Source organism: Atractosteus spatula, chromosome 17 (assembly GCF_055471065.1).
Source record: "Atractosteus spatula isolate fAtrSpa1 chromosome 17, fAtrSpa1.hap1, whole genome shotgun sequence".
NCBI lineage: Eukaryota > Metazoa > Chordata > Actinopteri > Semionotiformes > Lepisosteidae > Atractosteus > Atractosteus spatula.
In genome coordinates this window covers 9,172,217-9,192,263 of record NC_142722.1, presented here as the reverse complement: position 1 = coordinate 9,192,263, position 20,047 = coordinate 9,172,217, and the positions used below count along the sequence as shown (strand labels likewise).

The following is a 20,047-nucleotide window of genomic DNA, read 5'->3' as shown; positions in this document are numbered from 1 at the left end:
GTCCCCACTACCTGTAAAGCGTTTTGAGTGGAGTGTCCAGAAAAGAATTAAATAACTATAAGGAATTATTGATTGATTGATTGATACCTGCTACAACCCCAAAATTGGGCAGGAAGCCATTATGAAGTACGTTTATTGATGTGTTGCATGTTACTGGAGGCAATCTGTAAGAGAATACTCATGCTTTTCCTTCAGAATTTGCTGGCACCGTGAAGCCATGCAAGAGCAGAAAGGAGACATAAATTGGCACTGGAGTGGATGGGTATTGATGATGTTCCATTAGGCAACCAGTACTCATCTTATCCTTTCACACTCTTTGATCTTGGGCATGTTCCAAGCCAGATTCCCTGTGTGGGATTTCAGGACAACAGTTAGTATTCCATTTTTCAGTAGAAGCTTTGTTGGAAAAAAAAACAAAAAGTGCACAAGCAAGCCTCAAACTCGAAAGTCCCAGCTTGAAATAACACATTTTTGTAGGACAAGCATGAAATCTCATTTGTTAATGACCCAAGACCAAAATCTAATTGTTCATATTGTTACATGTCTCCTGCCTTTTGGAAGCACTTGAGATTTTATACTGCACTGTCGTCCGTGTTTGAAAAGTAGGACAAAGAAAACAAGAGAAAAACCTGCTGTTGATTGCTGATGGTGTTCTCTCCCTTAGGTGAAGCAGATTATGGAGGAGGCAGTGACCCGAAAGTTTGTACATGAGGACAGTAGTCACATCGTGTCCTTCTGTGGTGAGTCAAAATGAAGGTTCCTTATACACAGCATGAAATGCCTACAAATACTGGCAACTGTTTATTTATTAATTTCTCTTTTTGCATTATTTATTTCTTCATGTGCTGTCACCACTTACTGGATTAGCTCACACAGAGACCAAGATACCTCTCCTTTGTTTATCAAAGACAAGGGATTGTGAGGCCCCTGTTTAAGCAATGCTATTGAGGTTTAGTCCCTGGCATGGGACACAACTATAGAGGATGAGGGAGAACTCAGGTCTAAATGTCTTTCACAGACTGCCTTTATCCCATTGCTACAGGCTGTGTGGTGACTATAGGGATCAATTACCAGCCACTGAGGATGAATGAGACAGTTTTTAATCACTCTGCTCACTTGTTCATTTTGTACCACCCCTCATTTGATGTTTTTTCTACAAAAAATGTCAATGAGAGTGAATGAGACTGTGATGAGATTTGAATCACTCCCTGCCTCCAAAGCACAGTGAATTTAGCAAGTATGGGGGAGTCTGAGCATGATGCAAATTGCTTTATTCTGTTAAAAGTCCATGTTAGGTAGAAAGCGAAAGCAGCATTCATGAACATGGATTACTGCAGATGATTACATCAATAAATTACTTCTGGTATTATGTAGCTTTGCAACACATTTGTGGAATAGCCTGGATGCTGATTTATTTTACTGAATTATTTGCAAGATTCAACAGGAAAGACAAGCTAATTAAACAGTAAACAAGTCCATGCTAGCACTGACTTGAAGGACACAAGCATATGGCTGAATTCCAGTGGGGGCCTTCTGATGTTTTTATATAGTCACTTTGATTAGGGAACTGCTGTGGTTCTGATTAACATATGTTAAGTGTGTGGAGGGAAATGATGTGTACACGTGATATATAACTTGTAATCATCATGGAAAGAATTATAATTGATCAAATTTCGCACCCGACATAGTGATATGAGATCCTAAGGGATAATGTAGGAAAGATTACTATGACTTCAATATGGATGAACCTAAGAATCTGAACAAAATTCAAATCTACCTACTTTTCCCTTACCTATTAAAGGTATTCAGTCTGCCCTCCTATGAGAACATTACCCAAGACTTTCACCTAATTCTGTTTTTAATGCTAAATGGATATACAGTAGACTAGCAGTGTAGCAGAGTACAATGACAACACTCCCTCCAAACGACAACACTCCGAATAAATAAAACTCCCATCTGTGAGAAAATGCTGAGCCTAAGCCAGTAAGCCTGTCAGATATGAAACCAACACAAGACTTACATTAGAAGTAATGACACTGATAAGGTAATTGGTAACTAAAAATAAAGCTGCTGGTACTCAAACTTGTTTTTCATCACAAGCCTTTCTTTACTATGTAGTGACTTTGCTGCTTAAAATTTGTTTTCAAATCTGTTATGATAAAATTTCTCTGATCTTTCTTTACTTTTTACTCCTCACTTTTGGCAGTGGGTAGCAATCTGCATTTGTAGTGCTGTTATCAAAACATTTTGTACATATTTTATGTGAAATAAGATGAATAAAATGGCTCTTCTTTTTTGTCTTTTAAAAATCATTTTAGTCACTGTTGTTTCAGAGCATGGAGTTTGAGTTGTTTTGAGACGTTGTCTAAATATACAGTACGCCCCCTTAATTTTTAGAAATTCCAAAACCCAGGGTTCAACTCAATTTATCACTTACTGGACCAAATCAAAAAAGAAGTAAAAAACTCACTTCGCAGGGTCATTCCAAAATTGTTAATTGGGAAAAAAAGTAAGTAAACATGCTGTGTTCAATTTAAGCTTTGTGGTGTTAAGAATCTGGCTGTCTGGCTGTAATAAGAAAAAAAGATGAGAAAGAAAATGTTACTTCAGCCTGTACATTCCATGTGGTGCTACAGTCTGTATCTTTCCCATATACTGTATGACCTATGTCTGTTTGCTGTGTACTACTTTATGGTTAAGAGAATGATCACCTGCTGTTATTATGTTTAATAATGCCAATTGTTCTGTAATGGTGAGTTTTATTGAAACTTTCCTGATTTCCTGAATACCAGCTGATTATTTAAGATTTTCTTTTGTGGTAATTGTTTCCTTTTTGAAATATTAAGCCCAGCTGGCCTTGGTGTAATATAGGCTCAGCATCACTGAAATTATTCTCCATTCACTGTATCTGTGAAACATGATTATTCTAAATGGTTAAAAACAAGCAGAACAATAAATTGCGAAATGTCATTGTGTGTTGGGAAGTAAAGTTATTTTCAACAAAAGTATTTTCACTTTCATTTCGGAGTTTTAAAAGGGTTTGCAGCAATGGAATTTTTGCATTTCTCTTAGGAGTAAACTATATTCCTGTACTTAGCATGAATGGATGTTGAACTGTGATGATGATGATAAGAACAACAACAATAATAATATTACATTTTTTTTTTAAAGTGTCTTTTCCAAACACAAGGAAGCTGTACATTATGATAAAGAAAAATACACAAAAGTACAATGAAAGTAAAAGAAAATAATTACACAAGTACATACAGGATAGAATGTACATTAGGATAATCAGACATACTGTAGGCCCTGGAGGTAGATTTTTAAAACCTGGTCTGGTGTGAGATAGAAGTCTAGCTGTGGGTTTTTGGAAATATTGCAAATACCTGTGAAGAATGCTAGGGAGCCCATAGACCAAAGAATTACAGAAAGCAAGCCTTGATGTTAAAAATGCATGAGTCAGGCCCTCAACATCGGACACTGATAGAAATTGCCTAATGCAGGCAGTATTCTTTAGGTGAAAAAAAATGTCTTAAGCGAATTTTTTTACCTGAGGCCCAAAGACATTATGTTGTGCTTGTGGAGATTAAGACTGAAAACAAAAAAAATACAACGGTGAATTGATTTGTTAAATGGATTGGAATGTTCTTGATGCCATGCTTGGCTGGAGTAAGAGAATCCTTGGGCAGATAGGCTTAATGGCAGGGCTCTGTGACAGTGCTGTGTTTCTCCAGCCTGCTGCTGCTGTCACATGTCTCAGTAGTCCCCAGTTCTGGGTCTCAGGTGGGCAGGTGCATACACAGCATATGACACTATTGACTCTGATGGATCAGTGAGGGGGAGAGGTTTTTATGGTTTGTTAATTTATTGCATCATACTGTATATTCATACTGGTGACACTCTTCTGGGCATCTTCTCCGAATTATGTTTTATTAAAACCATCTTACACTCAGAGAGAGAGACATGCTCACATTGCGTGACAGTGGTAAGGCTGAATGAGCTCAGCCAGGACCATTTTGTTTCAGATTTGGTTTTCTGAGCAGGACTGAAATGAATCTGATCAGTGGAAGTGTATTTTTCTGTTTTTGTGAAAAGATTTGAGAAGAGTATTGATTGAATTTCAGTGCTTCAACAGCTAAAATACTTAAGAAAGCTTGGACTACCTGCCTGGAATTTAGGGGAAACATGACTGCATTGACTGCAATATGTGAATTTTAAATATCAGAATATGGAGTTTCAAACACAAGAAAACTCTACAAACAGATGGGGGCCTTTCAGCTCATCTTGATTTTTTGGTGATATTTTATTAGAACTTAACTGTGGTGTTCTGTGAACACAATAATGATGATTACTTTTCTGAAACGTGTACTTCAGGTTAGTCAACAGAGGGTCCTGTTTGGTATGAAGGCTTAGGAAACATACAGCATGTTTGATTCCTTGTTTTTCACTTTAAAAGAATTAGAAGTCTCAAAACTTTTCTCAGTAATCTGAATGAACATTGCACAGGGAAGATACTTAACCATTCTGTTGATTGTAAATTGGAATTACTACCACATCATTATGTACAAGAGAGCAAAAGTGAGACGAAATTGCACCAAATGTTCCAAAGACAGGCCAGCAGGGTTTATGAGCACTTTCTTGGGAGACTGAAATTAAAAATATCTGTCTGTACAGCGTGTTTAGTCAGATTTTACATAACTGCTATCAAGAGCAGATTGCAAGCTGAAGGCGGGACTTCTGTATCTCAGTGTCATAAAAAGCTGTGCCCATGCAGCATGGTTCAATTCAGTATGTCTGATCTGTTCATTGGTTACAATGTAGGTATTACAGACATCTACATTCAGATATCAGCAGGAGTGACTGCTAAGCATTTAACCTATGAATTGAAACATTTTATCCGATATTCTAATGCATCTCCCGGTACACTAATCCAAAGTAATGTTTTTAGTTAATGTTTTCACCTGAAAAAAGATTTCCTTGCCCTGCTTCTTGTGTACTTAACATGGCTCATCTCCTGATAATGCACTGTTTAGGCCCCCTATGCATAATATATGGATTCAAATTAAATTGGCTTTATGGTGCTTCCCTCCTTTAGGACATAAATAAAACAGCCCTGACAGCACACAGGGGAGTAATTAGCCCAGTGATCACTAGAATGTTTATAATGCCCTTGGAAGTCAAGGTTCACCTTCATTCCATTTGGAGGCATAATTAGCAGAAATGTCAAGAGCAGCTGTGTGACCTTTCACATCAGACTGCTGCCTCTGCAAAAAGATGCCCTTTGCTGCGTAATAATGGTACATCACAGTCAATGCAAAGAGATACAGAACTAAGGAAATAAAAAATGACAAAGTACTACACACAAAGGGCAATCAATACACCATATTAGTAAACCATACAAATACATTCTTGACTCTTAAGAGTCCTGTTTTTAATCCTGCCTTATTGGCAGAAAACCTAATAGTAATGAAGAATCCTAGAAGATAGGTTGAGCATGGAGTAGCACAAGTAAACAGACATACAGTATAGGGATGCTACACAAATAGCAGCAAAGTCATAACTAGGAAGCGTTTAAGATGTGCTTTTCTGTGGTAAAGACCTGGTACAGGCCTATACAGGTAGAAAATGCCCCTTTAAATTCTTTTCCCTGTATCTTTGTTGAGATTCATTTCAATGTTCATGTTTTATGCCAGTACAATAACAAAGGTTACTGTACTGGCATGTAACCTTTTTGTGTATTGGAGTAACTTTGGTAAAATGACCAAAAATCATGCCACTGTCCTGTATTTTCTAAGTCATGTTTATAAATGCTCCCCATCACAACGCTACTTTTGAAAACACGGTAAGATAAGCCTTAAAGGCTTTTGTAATGAATCCCAGGCACTGGTCAAAAGAAAAGCTGTAGCTTCTTGCTAGTGTTGCAGTGTATTTCTGTACTGCCAGGGAATCAGACATTGTTGCTGAAAGTGCTGGGAATACCAGAGTCCGAAACAGTCACAAACTCCACTAGTCGTCTTGACAGTGAAAATCTGAAAAACCTGAGGACAAAGATAGTGTTGCATGATTGATTGCAAGCACATATATTTACCATACCAACATTAACCAAAAGGAAAATAATTGTGTTTTTAGAGATTTTATTTTTTAAACAATTCAAATTATTAAAGTAAAGGCACCTCTTTGCTGTTGAAAGCCCAGTGCAGTTGCAGAATCCAGTCAGGCTGGTGCGAAGCTGCCAAATTACAGGATCTCCTGGCAACGTCTCTTTGCCTGGTGCTATTTTTAGTGTAGTTCTAGAGACCCCACCGAGCAGCACCTGCCCACTTGCCAATTCTGTCCGTAACCACAAGGCTAGAAATCACTCACTTTGGATTGCAGCTGGTAATGGGGGACAAATTGATTGCTGGCCATTATTGTAACTGACATGATTGTTCTTTTTCAGGGGTGTCAGTAATAACTGTTTATTTAGAAGAAAATGCTTGTTCTTATTTGCTGTGTGAAGAATTTAGATGAGGGCCTTATGGAAAAAGCATTCATCTCTTATCCTCAGCCTTATAGGGGGAGCAGAGCTGTGTATCCTCAGCATTACAGAGAAAGCAGGAATCACTTATCCATAGCCTTTTCGAGAGAAGGCACCACTTTTCAGCCATGCTATTCTTGTTAAATAACTAAACACAGACTGAGCAATGAGAGCTCTAATCTCTTCCCAGTAGTGGGAAATATTTCTTAGTTTTTGCTATTCACCTTGTAGGTGAAAACAGTCCACCCAAACTATTTATGATTTATTCCCTTATTTCATTTTGCTTTTGGTCCCCATCAGTAGAAGTAATCTAAAACATTTTACTTCACCCTTAGTCGAAAACGCCTTATTAAATGTAAATTAAACAAAAGATGTGACAAGAGTAAGGCAGTTTGTTTCAGTATTATAGCTCTTCATTCGGGTAGTGTCTTCTACTTCATACAGAGTCCAATATCATTCCAAAACAACATATGCAGTATATACTGTGTGTTTACTATTTCATACATTACAAAAAGTATTTAACAAATAACTTGTAATTTATTGTGAGACATAATTTAATATTAATATTGAAAATCAAAAGTTAGACACAATAGAGTTTAAACAAAAAAATATATTTTATATTAAAATATATTTAATATATATATCAATTTTATTTCAAACCTTTGGAGAACAGTTAGAGCATTTGCAAGTTATGAAAGGAGCACTCCATGATATCTGTTTGGAGACTCTTTCATTTATCACTGATCTATTGATGAGGAAAGGATAGACTGATCAGACAAGAGTCACTCTTTTTTGTATGTGATCTTTCGATAACTGCCAACAGCAAAAGAAGATTATGATCCATAATTGCACTGTTAATGTCTACACTGGCTTAAACAAACATCTGAAAAGACTATCATTAAACAAACAGAAAAAGGTTTCTGTGCTATAATTAGATCCAGCAATACAACCTATACCAATATGTATTCATTTATGTGATCCAATCATTGTAAACACACTGTTTAACTTAAAGCTTTTTTTCTTAATGGACTCTTGTTTATTGCAGCTGCAGGAGTTTCAGAATGTATAAATGAACATTTTAGTCCTAGAAACAGACCTGCAAGAAAACAGGGGAAACAGGGGAGAATATGACAACATTTTAAAAACAAACTCTTAACTAGATGATGAAGGTGGTTAATGAGATAGAGAGGGAAAGGCCTGTCACAAAGGCTAGGCCTTTCCAGCACTCTGTCTTCCTCTCTTTACATACAGACCTATCACAGGAGCTCCATCATCCAGGGTTTCCATGACAACCTTAGCAGGCTGCACGACCTTATGCGTGCAGAGCAGGAAAGATTAGTCCTTTGAGAGAGCTCTGATATCAACATCGTACAGACTGTGCCATACACAGCCTAGAGGAAGCGTGCCTGTGTGTGATGGACAGGGATTTATAAACAAATTAGCATAAATTAGCTGAAGGGAAACCAATTCTGTTTTTGCTAGGTAAAGGTATTCAACATTTTTTTCAGAGCTGAATATCAATGACTCCTTGGAAAAAAGGGTGCTGTTTTTACAAAGAGGACAGGGCGTGCCTTTTTGTAGTTTGAATGCAGTTTCCATTCTCGACTGATTTGCTAAGTGCTTGAACTATTATGTCAGTCCCTGGCCTTACTACAAGCTGGCATCAGGTAAATAGGGATATTAATTGGAATGAGCAAATTATATAACTCTGGCACTTTGTCAGCAGGCATGTGTCACGTGCATGGGATGATTCCAGGAGTGGAGAGTTTATTACCATACCACATATGGCCAGCCATGTGGAGTCATGGTTTTCTTTACACACAAGGCTGTGACTGTCATCTTTATTTATGTACTGTATACATTTGAGTTTGACAGGGGCATCACGTTTATGCTTTGGTATTGAAGGGTACAAGCTACCAAGTGGCTCAAAAACTAAAGGTGCATTTTCAGAGCACAGATTGAGTCATATTGTCTAGGCTTCATCGGCCTAAATCTGTGTCATGTAACTAGCCCACTATGACCAGGATTCCACAAGCAATGCTTCCCAGTTGGCAGAGGACATTGGACAGGATGCATGTTAGCCTACTGGGGGCTTGCAGCTTTTGACCAAAAGGTGAACTGGCAATGATGACATCATACTCCTCCTCCAGTCAGTGCCAACTCACCCGTAAGGCACTGTGGAGCTGCTCTCAGAGGTGGGCGGGTCCCCACGTAAAGAGGGGCTGAATCTTAGAAAAAGCTTTTTTTTTTTAATTGCAAACCAGGTGGCTGTGTAACAAAAAAAAAAGCTGTCAGCCATTTGTCATGTCAGTCATTTTTTCAGCTCTTGTTGAATTGCTGCCAGGATGCTTTTGGGTCCCAGGACCCCGGTCTGATGTGATTTCTGTGTGTGCAGCTGCGGTGGAGGCGTGTGTCCTGCACGGGCTGAAGCGTCGAGCAGCCGGGTTCCTCCGGAGTAACAAGATCGCTGCCCTGTTCATGAAGGTGGGCAAGAGCTTTCCCCTGGCAGAGGAGCTCTGCAGGAAGGCCCAGGAGCTGGAGCAGATCATCGAGAACAAGTAACAAGGACTAAATTCATTCACAGTGCTAGGGGTATTTGGTTGTAATAGAGCAAGTTTGTGACTGGTTCTGAAACTATTCCATTATTGTGTTTTTTCAAAAGAAAGTTCTAATATGCATTTAAATCAGTGATCAAAAGAATCATGAGTCACAAAATTAATGCATTCACTAGAGAAAAGAAATATTAATTCAAATTCTTACACTATATAGTTTGAACATTTTGTAGCATTTTATGGTAGATCTAATTGCTCTGTCAATTAATCTGTGTGAGACTTTGTTCTCATTGTGTGAACCCTTGACTAGAGGGATGGACAGATAAAGCACAAATCATTTATTGTCGTTGATCCACTGATCTTCAAATGACATTGAGAGCTCAGTCCTTCACAGCTTCTTCTGGTGTGGCTCTTGTCAATGCAGAAGGAACCAGGTCCCGCTAAACCATGAGAGTTCCCGGAAGCTGCAGAAGCTGCCCAGTATTTCTCCGCAGGCTGTCAAGCACCTGTGGATTCGCACCGCCCTCATTGAGAAGGTTCTCGACAAGATCGTGCTCTATCTCGTGGAGAACAGCAGGTGGGCGAGCCCAGGATTAGAAAACGGCAAACATTAAATGATAAGGCTGCATGATTTTTTGAAGACGAATAAAGCTTTGCTACGATTAGAGTTACAAGTGGCCAGATTTGTCGGCAGGTAAATTGTATACTTGCTTTGTCCTTTAGTAAGTACTACGAGAAGGAGGCCGTGCTGATGGATCCTGTCGATGGGCCAATCCTTGCTTCCTTGTTAGGTAAGGTGAAGCAGTTTTATTTCCTCCTGATTAGTTCTGGGAGGAATCGTGAGAAAGATGCTGGCAGTCTCTTATATTAATAATTCCTTACACTTATATAGAGCTTTTCTGGACACTCCATTCAAAGCAATTTATAGGTAATGGGGATCCCCTCTACAACCACCAATGTGCAACCCCACCTGGATGATGCGACAACAGCCATAGTGCGCCAGTACGCTCACCACACACCAGCTATCAGTGGGGAGGAGAACAGAGTGATGAACCGAATTCAGAGATGGGGATTATTGGGAGGCCATGATTGGTAAAGGGCAATTGGAAATTTGGCCAGGATGTCGGGGTAACACCCCTACTCTTTTTGAGAAACGCCCTGGGGTTTTTAATAATCACAGAGAGTCAGGACCTGTTTTTACATCTCATCTAAAGAACTGTGCCTTTTACAGTATAGTGTCCCCGTCACTATACTGGGGCATTAGGACCCACACAGACCACAGGGTGAGCGCCCCCTGCTGGCCCCACTAACACCTCTTCCAGCAGCAACCTTAGTTTTTCCCAGGAGATCTCCCATCCAGGTACTGACCAGGCTCAGAGCTGCTGAGCTTCAGTGGGGCTGCCAGCTATGAGCTGCAGAGTGAGCCATATAGGCAGCCTTGGGGGCGGTTTGATGGCTCTATGGCTAAGGATCTGGATCTGTGGCTGGAAGGTTGCCAGTATCCCACGGCCAGCAAAGGAATCCTACTCTGTTGGCCCCCTGAGCGAGGCCCTTAACCCCAACTGCTCCAGGGCCGCCGTATGAATAGCTGACCCTGCGCTCTGACCCCAAGCTTCTCTCCCTGTCTGTGTGTCTCATGGAGAGCAAGTTGGGGTACAGTATGTGAAAAAAATATTTCCTAATACAAGAAATTGTGTATGGCCAATAAAGTGATGTGATCTGATCTTATCTTATAAGAACTGGAGAGCTGTAGCCAGACTGGTTAATTGCATGCACACCTGGGGTGACAGTTAGAGGTTGGGACTGAGGGGGTGGTGGAGGACAGGGGGCGTGGGAGTGCGGAACGCACCAGAGCCCCCCATGGGAGTCACGCAGAGCTCGTTTGCTCCCGCAGTGGGTCCATGTGCGCTGGAGTACACCAAGATGAAGACAGCGGATCACTTCTGGACAGACCCTTCTGCGGACGAGCTGGTCCAGAGGCACCGCATTCACAGTGCCCACTGCCGGCAGGACTCCCCTACGAAGCGTCCCGCGCTGTGTGTGAGTCTGGGAATAGGGGCAGGAGGGAGAGCCGCCATTTCTTAAAGAGCCACTGTGACCAGAAGATATGGACACACTGTGTCATCTATTGAGTTTTACAGTTCTACAGCTTGCATGGGGATGTAAACATTGCTCTTATTTGACTTGGCTGTTGTCTCCAGGATAGCACAGGCACTTTGAAACCGAAAAGAGAATTGCTATTAGATTTTGATATTTTACTTTAGCATGGGATACCTGCTTCGGCACTGTATGTGCAGGTGTGTTACAGAGGCCTGATGAATGACAAGGCAACGCAGAATGTGATCCTCTTGGCATTTTCTTCATATGACTGATACCTCCTTTGCTATGAGTCTTTAATAAGGCTTTGATGCAGCAATGGAGCAGTAAAAATACTGGCAATTACATCACCTCAGTTTAACTTGCCCACATATGAAAATAGTTGTAAAAATAATCTTAGTATAATTTTGATAATTCAGGCTTTAACTCTGTTTTCACATATCATATACTATAAGAAATATATAAACATATATCTCACACCTGAAGAAGGCTTCACAGCCGAAATGTTGTGTTTCTCTCTCCTCTTTTCAGCATGGAATAAACCTATTACTTGTTCCTTTGCATATCACATAGAATTGTCTGTCAATTGTCAGAAAAAATCTGTCTTTTATCAGTTTGTCTACATAATTGCATGGCATTTGGATGCCAATTTTATCTCCAGATACAATTTGAACAGCAATACTATAGTTTTATGGATACAATGACAAAATCAATATTTTTCAGAACTTGGTTTGCTGCACTGAAAACAGTATGTCCTAGGAAGTGGTTTAGGTGTACAGAGCACTCAGAATACACACAAAACAGTGTTTTTCCAGGCACAGTTCTTGACACTCCAGCAAAAATCCAAAGGGAATACCTTCAAGAAAGCGTTAACCTGACAATCGAGCGACACTAGGTAGCGGAGTGCTGCTTGCATGCACACAGTGACTCAAGGAGGGGTGGCACTAACATGAATGGCATGCTTTGCTGTAGATCCAGAAGAGGCACTCCAGTGGGAGCATGGATGATCGCCCCTCACTGTCGGCTCGGGATTATGTGGAATCACTGCACCAGAATTCCAGAGCTACCCTGCTGTATGGCAAGAATAACGTCCTTGTGCAGCCGGTATGAGACATCTGCTTACCTGGACAGGCAGGACCCCTGTCTATAAAGCAAGGCTTCACTCCACTACTACTTTACTAGAAGCAATAAGCAGCTTAATTTGTACAGTGATCTGTCTTGTTATTATTTTAATAATTAAGTATCTGGAATCACAAAATTAAGCAATTAAGATTAATTAGAAGATCTGTCTACACATTAGAATAATGGTCCTCTATTTTAACTGTGCATTACCATTATCAATGTAGGTATGTTAACTCTAATTTAAAACTGTGTTTAATGTTGTTAGGCTGCATACTTTTATGAGTTCAAAATTTCTAGGAGAATATTTTGGCCTACGTTTGGAAGCACTTTCAAGCAAAGCGCCGACAATTTATTTAAGACAGCAGTTTAAAGTTCAATTATCTGTAGCTGGTTGCAGTGTGCCAACATTAAAATCAATACCCCCACTGCTGCTGCTCTATCCTAGAAGTACTATTTGTCATTTTGTTCCAGTATTTATGCACAGAACAGCCACTGCCAGCTGTGAGTAAACAAGAAGAATTCTGGGCTTTTTTTGATGAGAAACCATACCATTCTTGTTGTTCTCCTCTCTACCAGAGGGATGATATGGAGGCGATTCCTGGGTACCTGTCTCTTCACCAGACTGCAGACATCATGACTCTCAAGTGGACGCCCAACCAGCTGATGAATGGCTCAGTTGGGGACTTGGATTACGAGAAAAGGTGAGAATCACATAGCCCTGAAATTGGAAAACATATATTGTTCATGTTCATAAATAAAGCACCGCTATCATGAAAATGGGTTTGTCACTCACCACATCAAAGATGTATTGTTTGTTCATTTTCAGTCCTGGAACTTGGTATAGGCACATAGTTTTTACTGTACAGAAATGTACTACTGTGATGGTTGTTACGAATATATTATCACGGTTCTTTGGCTGTAGAAGCTTGTATTGCATATCTTTTAGGGCACTACCTATACATAACACCTCCAAATGAGATGCAAATCTTTTTACTGCGGATTTCACAAACTCCTCAAGCTGTGGCAATGTGATATGGAGCAATCCTGCTCCCAGAAACCTCAAGGATCCTTGCAGTATTTTATTTCTGCCTGCTAAATCATCTTGGGCTTAATATCCTGGAACGAATATTTCCAAGGAAGTGTTGTTAGCAATAACTATGAGGGCCACTCATGCCCTCATGGTGATGGTGATAGTTATGAGAAATTGTTTCATAGAGGAATCTATTAAAACTGGAGGACAGCAGTGGATTTTTAATGTTTTAATGTTTTCTTTTATTTAAAAAAGGTACTGTATGCTTTTTACTGCATATAGTAAATATATCTCAGAAATACAGATACATGTATTTGACATTGAAATTTCCTCGGTATAGATTCATTTATCCTGTTGATATGAAATATACTGCAGTCTTTAAAGGGAAATTGTGAAAATCCAAAGGCCTATCTAGTGGGTTCTGCACATAACTATAATTCTCTTCATTTTACAGTATATTTAAGTATCATATTTCTGAGATTAAATGTATGTTATTAATTAAAGGACAGTGAAATAGCCGTTATGTTATTGTTCTAGACTTTGGGGAAAAAAAAGATTTTAGATAGTCAGTTATCTTGCGCTTCTGTGAAACTGAAATTCCTTCTGACAGTGTGTTAGAATTCATTGAGAACATCAGCTATAGTTAGGTTTGCCTGTAGTTCTCCAGTGCTCTTGACACCTTCAGTTTAAATACAGTACTGTTCCTAGGTGACAAATGCATTGAAAAAAAAATGATGATGCAGTTGCACTGAAGGAAAATGTCCTCATCAGAGTTTCAGCTGCTTTTCAAAGATCTCTTTGCCTTCCACGTAACTAGTGTGGCTCTCTCTGTAATAATATCTTTGATGTTGTCTCTTTCAGCGTCTACTGGGACTATGCCATGACGATCCGTCTGGAAGAGATTGTCTATTTGCACTGTCACCAGCAGGGTATGGCCTTTAGATCACAGTGCGTCTCTGCGTGTTTCTAAGCTTAATTGCATTCATTAAATTTGTCTCCTTAACTAGTTTTACATAAAATGTATCATGATTTTTTTCAGCAGCAGCTAATTTCGTCATTTGAAATGAAAATTTCCTGGCGTCTGTTTCCTTGATCCATTCTCAATGCAGACTTTATTTTTGTCCTCTCACATTCATCAGAGGCAGCATGCCGTTTAATGTTTAGATTTATCATCTTTGAAATTAGTAGCGCTGTTAAAGTGTAAAATGGGAAATGACAACCAGAATCTACTTTACTGTAGATGAGCAAGTTAGAACATTCTTTCTGAAGATCTACAGTTTTGCCATGGGAATACCACACTTTTGCACATTTACTGTAATTCTTTTATCGTCTAACCCAATAAAACTGGACAGACAGAATACCTTTGTGATTTGGTATTGCCTGCCTGACCTGTCAGAACTAGATTATTCCTGAGTGAATCTTGTGTATTGAACAAAGGGCCCCTGAATCCAGTCATGACAAGCACTTTAGATGGAGAAGAATCATGCAGGAGAAATTGTTCATTTATCCTGTGACATGGTTTCTACTTTGCTTGCATGCAGCAGTTTAGTTCTAGTACAATTTCATTTGTTATCTGGAGAATAAGAGCAGATATTCTGTGATGCAGAGCAGTGTTTAATTATCATACTAACAATGTCTACCCCCTCATTCTAAGTTAACAGAGTGAACTAGAGAACTGTGATCGATTTTTCTTTGTTGATAATGAGTTTTGAAAGCACCGATTTAAATAAATTCTTCACACGATCAGTATTCAGAAAATGCAGTAAACAATCACTTGTGAATTGCCTTTCATGTTTTTTTTCTTGTTTAAGCAGTGCGCCTTTCAAGCTTATTCCGGATAATTGCCAGGTGGTTACAGATGTAGGCATTCTCCAGGGATTTCCCTACAGATTGATGTTTTAAATATTCTGGAATCTGGAAAGATTCACAAGGGGGAAGTGCAAACTGAAATCGGTTGCGACGGCGTTCACAGAGGGGTGTTTTATTGCGATGGTGTGTTTCCACGTGGAGGTGCCTGTGAAGACGGGTGCTGTTGTTCTTTTTTCCAGTCGACAGCGGCGGAACAGTGGTGTTGGTGAGCCAGGATGGAATCCAGAGACCCCCCCTGCGTTTCCCCAGAGGGGGGCACCTCCTGCAGTTCTTGTCCTGTCTGGAGAATGGGCTCCTTCCCCACGGACAGCTTGACCCCCCACTCTGGTCGCAGAGAGGAAAGGTAAGGTAGCTAGAGGCTGGCTGTGAAGCTGACATGGCCTGCGGTGTTCTGAAACAGTCCTGTGCTGTTCAGAACTATAATGGAGGTTGGATAAGTATTGTAATGACCGCGTGTTTCGGTACAGAATGGAGCAGGCATGGGACTCGGGGAATGGGGTTGAACAACACATTTATTAACTCAAACCGGGAAAGGTACACACACAGGGACAGGGGTTACAGTGCTGCACCTTCACTAACACACACACACGAAGGGAAGAGGCTGTCTCCCAGCCTCCGCCCCACTATATACAGTTCCGTAGTCCCACCCCCAGGCGCTGTTCTCGGCCCGCCTTGCGTGCACATGGCTAAAGTGCCCCGCATGGCGCTACAGTATCTTTAAATATAGCTGGATTGTCCAAATCTTCAGTTTGATCCCTGACATTAGCTTCATTTATTCTGGAAACATGGGTTGAGGCTATCTTGCTTTAAGGTAGCTAATGCCAAAACAGTGCTAAACACAATCTCTGCATGAAGCTCAGCTTATGTGTTAATGTACTGGGGATAGAATAGCATCTATTGTTCTGAGTTAAATGGGTTTTGCTTCCAGGTCAATTATGAGACGAGTAATACAGGAGTTATTGCTGTTTTGTGGATCAGTGAAGTGTGGAAGTTCACTGCATTACAGATATTTCTGCTGCATCAGAGTAATAACAAAGATATTGAAAAAAATATATCTTAAAGAGAGGCCTCAACTCTGAGACGGGATTTGTTTGATGAAGCCTCTCACCGCTAAAGAAAGTGAGAGAGAACAAATTCCTAGAGGGGTTCAGTGTCACGATGAAAGGCCTGTTACTTTCTAAGAGAGAACATGAAGCCTTATCCCAAGAGCTTTGTCATTCACATTATTCTTTTCTGAAATAGTTTTGTATTTTTTTGACCATATCCCATTGTTAATGATAGTTGAAACCACTGCAGTAGTGACAGCACACTAGGGTATATGGGCAGGAAAGCAGTGCTCCTCTGGTGGAGCTCAGGATAAAATTGATTGTTTTGGAAAGACCTTCCTTTCTTCAATGAATGTGTACTATTTTTATACATTCTTTATAAACCTTTTTTAAATGCTGATTATATGTAAATCAATCATTTATCATGACAAATGTAGTGTTTTCAATACCTGGTGAAATGCACCTGTCTTTCTTGTAGTTTCTGCAGAAACATCCGTGTGTCTGTATTGTAAGTGAGATTTTTATGGATGCTGTTCACAACCATAACCTTTGGTTAGCAGAAGAAAATGAAAAGAAATACAATGCTTTAATGAAGGAGAAACACATCGCTCACAAAAGGTTTTGACTACAAGAAATTGTTTTATTTAAAAAAAGTGTCTTCAAATTAAAACTCACTGGAGAAAATCCAGTGTCTAGAAATTTTAGAAAAACATTTCCAGAACTAATGAATGATGGCAAAAAACTGTTTTGTCAGGGAAAGGTATTCCCCAAACTTCGAAAGAGAAGCCCCCAAGGGTCCTCAGAGTCCGTCTCGGACAAAGAGGAAGATGAAGCTACCGATTACGTGTTTCGGATTCTGTTCCCCGGAAGTCAGTCTGAGTTTGGTAAGTAAATTTGAGAACGAATTCAATGTGGCAGTGCGGAAGAAGCTACTAAAAAGGCAAGCTGTTGCTATTTTTCAGTTCACATACTGCATCAATAAACAGGTATGAGCATCCAGAATGAAAACTCCATTTCATGTTTTTTGGTCCTGTATCTTCATATTTTTTCCTTGCATCTAAGATGTTCATTTAGTTTTCGCTCTCCAGCCCCATGTTCATTGTTTAAATGTTCGTTCTTGCCACTGCACCCTGTTTTTGTGTTACAGGCCACTCATCTTTCTCTGTCTTCCCCACCTCCAGTGACCATTACTTCCTCTTCCTGTCCCCCCTCCGGTGGTGCACCTCTGCCCCTGTCCCGCTCCCTCTCCCTGCGCCTGCCCAGACGAACACCTCCGAGGGCCCCCGCGGGCCGGTCCCTGGTCATCCCCAAACGCTCCTCCAGTTTCCCAGGAACCCCCCTGGGCCGGACCCAGCATGGCCGTAATGTTGTCTTTGTCACCTTTTGCCGAAAGGCAGCAATTTCCCTGGCTGCTTCAGCTGCCTGTCCCTGGCTGTGTTCTCTCGCCAGCTCTCTCCACATGACCCCTCCTGGGCACCTTTTAATCATCATCCGCCTTGGCGCTGCACGTTCTCCTTAACTCTGCTCATTGATTTCTGACCTTAAATGACTAATCAAGGGCTCATCTTCAATAAAGGGGCGTCAGAATAATAATTTATCTTCTGGACGAGGGTTTTGCAAGTCATGTGTAAATTTACTTGATGTAAGACAGAAAAGAAAAGGCTGTATCTTGTGTTTCTGGGATGGCAAAGAGCAGATATTCCCCAACTCTGCTGACAAATGGCAAACTTTCATCAACAGCTGTACATATGGAGGCAGTTTATCCAGTTCAATACACAGGCACACTGTGTTCTGTCATGCTTTCGGGATCTTTTACTTGGGTCCTACAGCCATACAGCAGTCTTTCCAATTTAAGCACTACCTTGCTTGTAACAGCCAGGTATTGCTTGAACTGGAAGGTGACCGAGTGAGTATCACTGGCATACTACAGTGTTATACATTGTAATTCACATTTATTCAAACAAAGCATAGGCTTTGAAACAGCTTTAGATTTGCTTAACCAATACAACGATGGAGTCACACCAAAAAAATAATAAAGCGCAGCTCTCACTGGATTTAATATCCTGACTCACCTCACAGACTGATAAGGCTATGGGATTCTTGAAAAGCGTGAGCTAACGTTTCTTAATTGGCTTTGATAAGATTCAGCTTGATTTATCCTTCTTGTCTGTTGTGATTATTTCCGGCAGTGAAGGATGAGAATTGTTTTTCTCAGCTTGCGGTTTTGGAAAGGGGTGTATTGCTGAGAACTCCATGTTCAGTTAAAGTAAGTCCTGTATTAACAAGGCTGTGGCATTCGGATCAGTTCCACAGGACCTCATGGAACAGGCGCCTGCCATGTGGCACCCTACTGCCAGGAAGTCCTCCTGCTCCTCTTGTTCACAAAGTGCCTCTTCGGACGGCGGGCCCCTGAACGGCTGCAACCATGAGAGGTAAGGTAGCAATCTGTATTCCCAGAGAACGCTGCTCTTAATCCAGCACAGTCATTGGAATTCAATTATTGTTGTTTTCATGTACCTACTGTGTAGGTGCTGTATGATTTCTGCCAATGCACTACACCTGCTCCATTTTTCTTCAAACAGGGACATTTGACATTATACATCTGTCTTACACCTGCATCAATGAATACCAAGCATTCTTTTCCTACAGCTTATATATATATACAGGATATAAATATATATGTAAATGAATTAACCTCTGGTATTTAATAGACCTACCGTACATGATCAGTCGATTCCAATTAAAAGGCTGGAGTGCGGGAGGGAATTTAAACTGAACACCACAAAATTATTTGTGGTTTCTAATTATCAGTCCGAATTCCTGGAGAAACACAAGCGTGGGTTCAAAACAAATCTAGATATAATCTTAAATGATATTTTCAGTGCTGAGTAATATCTTGTGAAAGGACTGTGAACTGCACAGCGTGCGTGGTGAAAGTCATATATTGTGTTTACAGGGCTCCCCTGAAGCTGCTCTGTGACAACATGAAGTATCAGATCATTTCCAGGGCTTTCTATGGCTGTACGTAAACATTCCCCTTTTCCTTCTGCCTCACATCCACGCTGAACCACTGGAATAATGTAAGCCTTTATGGGCTTGACAGACACCTGTTTGCTTAATTGCCTTTCCCCAGAGATACACAGTGTCTTTCAGTGAAATACTGAAGTAATATCAGCAGCTGATAAAAAATGCTCAAGGTCTTTTGTAGAAAAATATTGATAGAAAGAATAAACTGATGATGAATGTAATATTTCATATACATACACATGCTTATTAAAGCTAATTTTTCTTCACCATTTTTGCAGAATGCTTATGAAACGTCATGTCAGAGCAGGCTGTGGTAGAAAGAAAATGACATTCTGCGTTGTGCTTTAAGAGGTGTGTAAGCAGTGACTTTTCATGATGATGGTATTATTGCTATCATCTTATCTCTGCCATCTAGGGCTGGCGTATTGCCGACACCTGTCCACTGTGAGAACCCACCTATCTGCTCTGGTCAACCACACCATCGTGGATCCGGATGTCCCACAGGACGCCAGGGGTGGGCTGACCGCTGAGATCTGGCAGAAATACCTTCAGGACTGTACAGTAAGATCCAGTCACTATCACATGGGACTCCCTCACCTCCATCATTTTTACCATCCCTTTTATAATTTTAGGATAAATCCAGCAAAAATAGACAGCTAATTAATCAACTGTTATCACTGGGAATGGAGAAGGTCTGCACCCTCCACTCAGACTTACAAAGCAAATAGCAGATGCCCAAATCATCTTAAACAAAACTATCCACTTATAAGGGTGTGCATTTTGTTAC

At 40.4% G+C, this 20,047-nt stretch overlaps 1 protein-coding gene across 1 annotated transcript in view; it reads left to right on the top strand.

Moving 5' to 3' along the window:
- LOC148819021 (small G protein signaling modulator 1-like) overlaps positions 1 to 20,047 on the top strand; it is a 54,338-nt gene that overhangs the window by 23,260 nt on the left and 11,031 nt on the right. Inside the window, exons 5-17 of the mRNA XM_088935963.1 lie at positions 665 to 740; positions 8,913 to 9,075; positions 9,494 to 9,646; positions 9,793 to 9,860; positions 10,964 to 11,109; positions 12,139 to 12,270; positions 12,865 to 12,989; positions 14,180 to 14,247; positions 15,367 to 15,530; positions 16,988 to 17,117; positions 18,539 to 18,665; positions 19,190 to 19,254; positions 19,676 to 19,821. Coding sequence (XP_088792089.1) covers positions 665 to 740; positions 8,913 to 9,075; positions 9,494 to 9,646; positions 9,793 to 9,860; positions 10,964 to 11,109; positions 12,139 to 12,270; positions 12,865 to 12,989; positions 14,180 to 14,247; positions 15,367 to 15,530; positions 16,988 to 17,117; positions 18,539 to 18,665; positions 19,190 to 19,254; positions 19,676 to 19,821 — 1,563 coding nt within the window. The remainder of the gene's footprint in view (positions 1 to 664; positions 741 to 8,912; positions 9,076 to 9,493; positions 9,647 to 9,792; positions 9,861 to 10,963; positions 11,110 to 12,138; positions 12,271 to 12,864; positions 12,990 to 14,179; positions 14,248 to 15,366; positions 15,531 to 16,987; positions 17,118 to 18,538; positions 18,666 to 19,189; positions 19,255 to 19,675; positions 19,822 to 20,047) is intronic.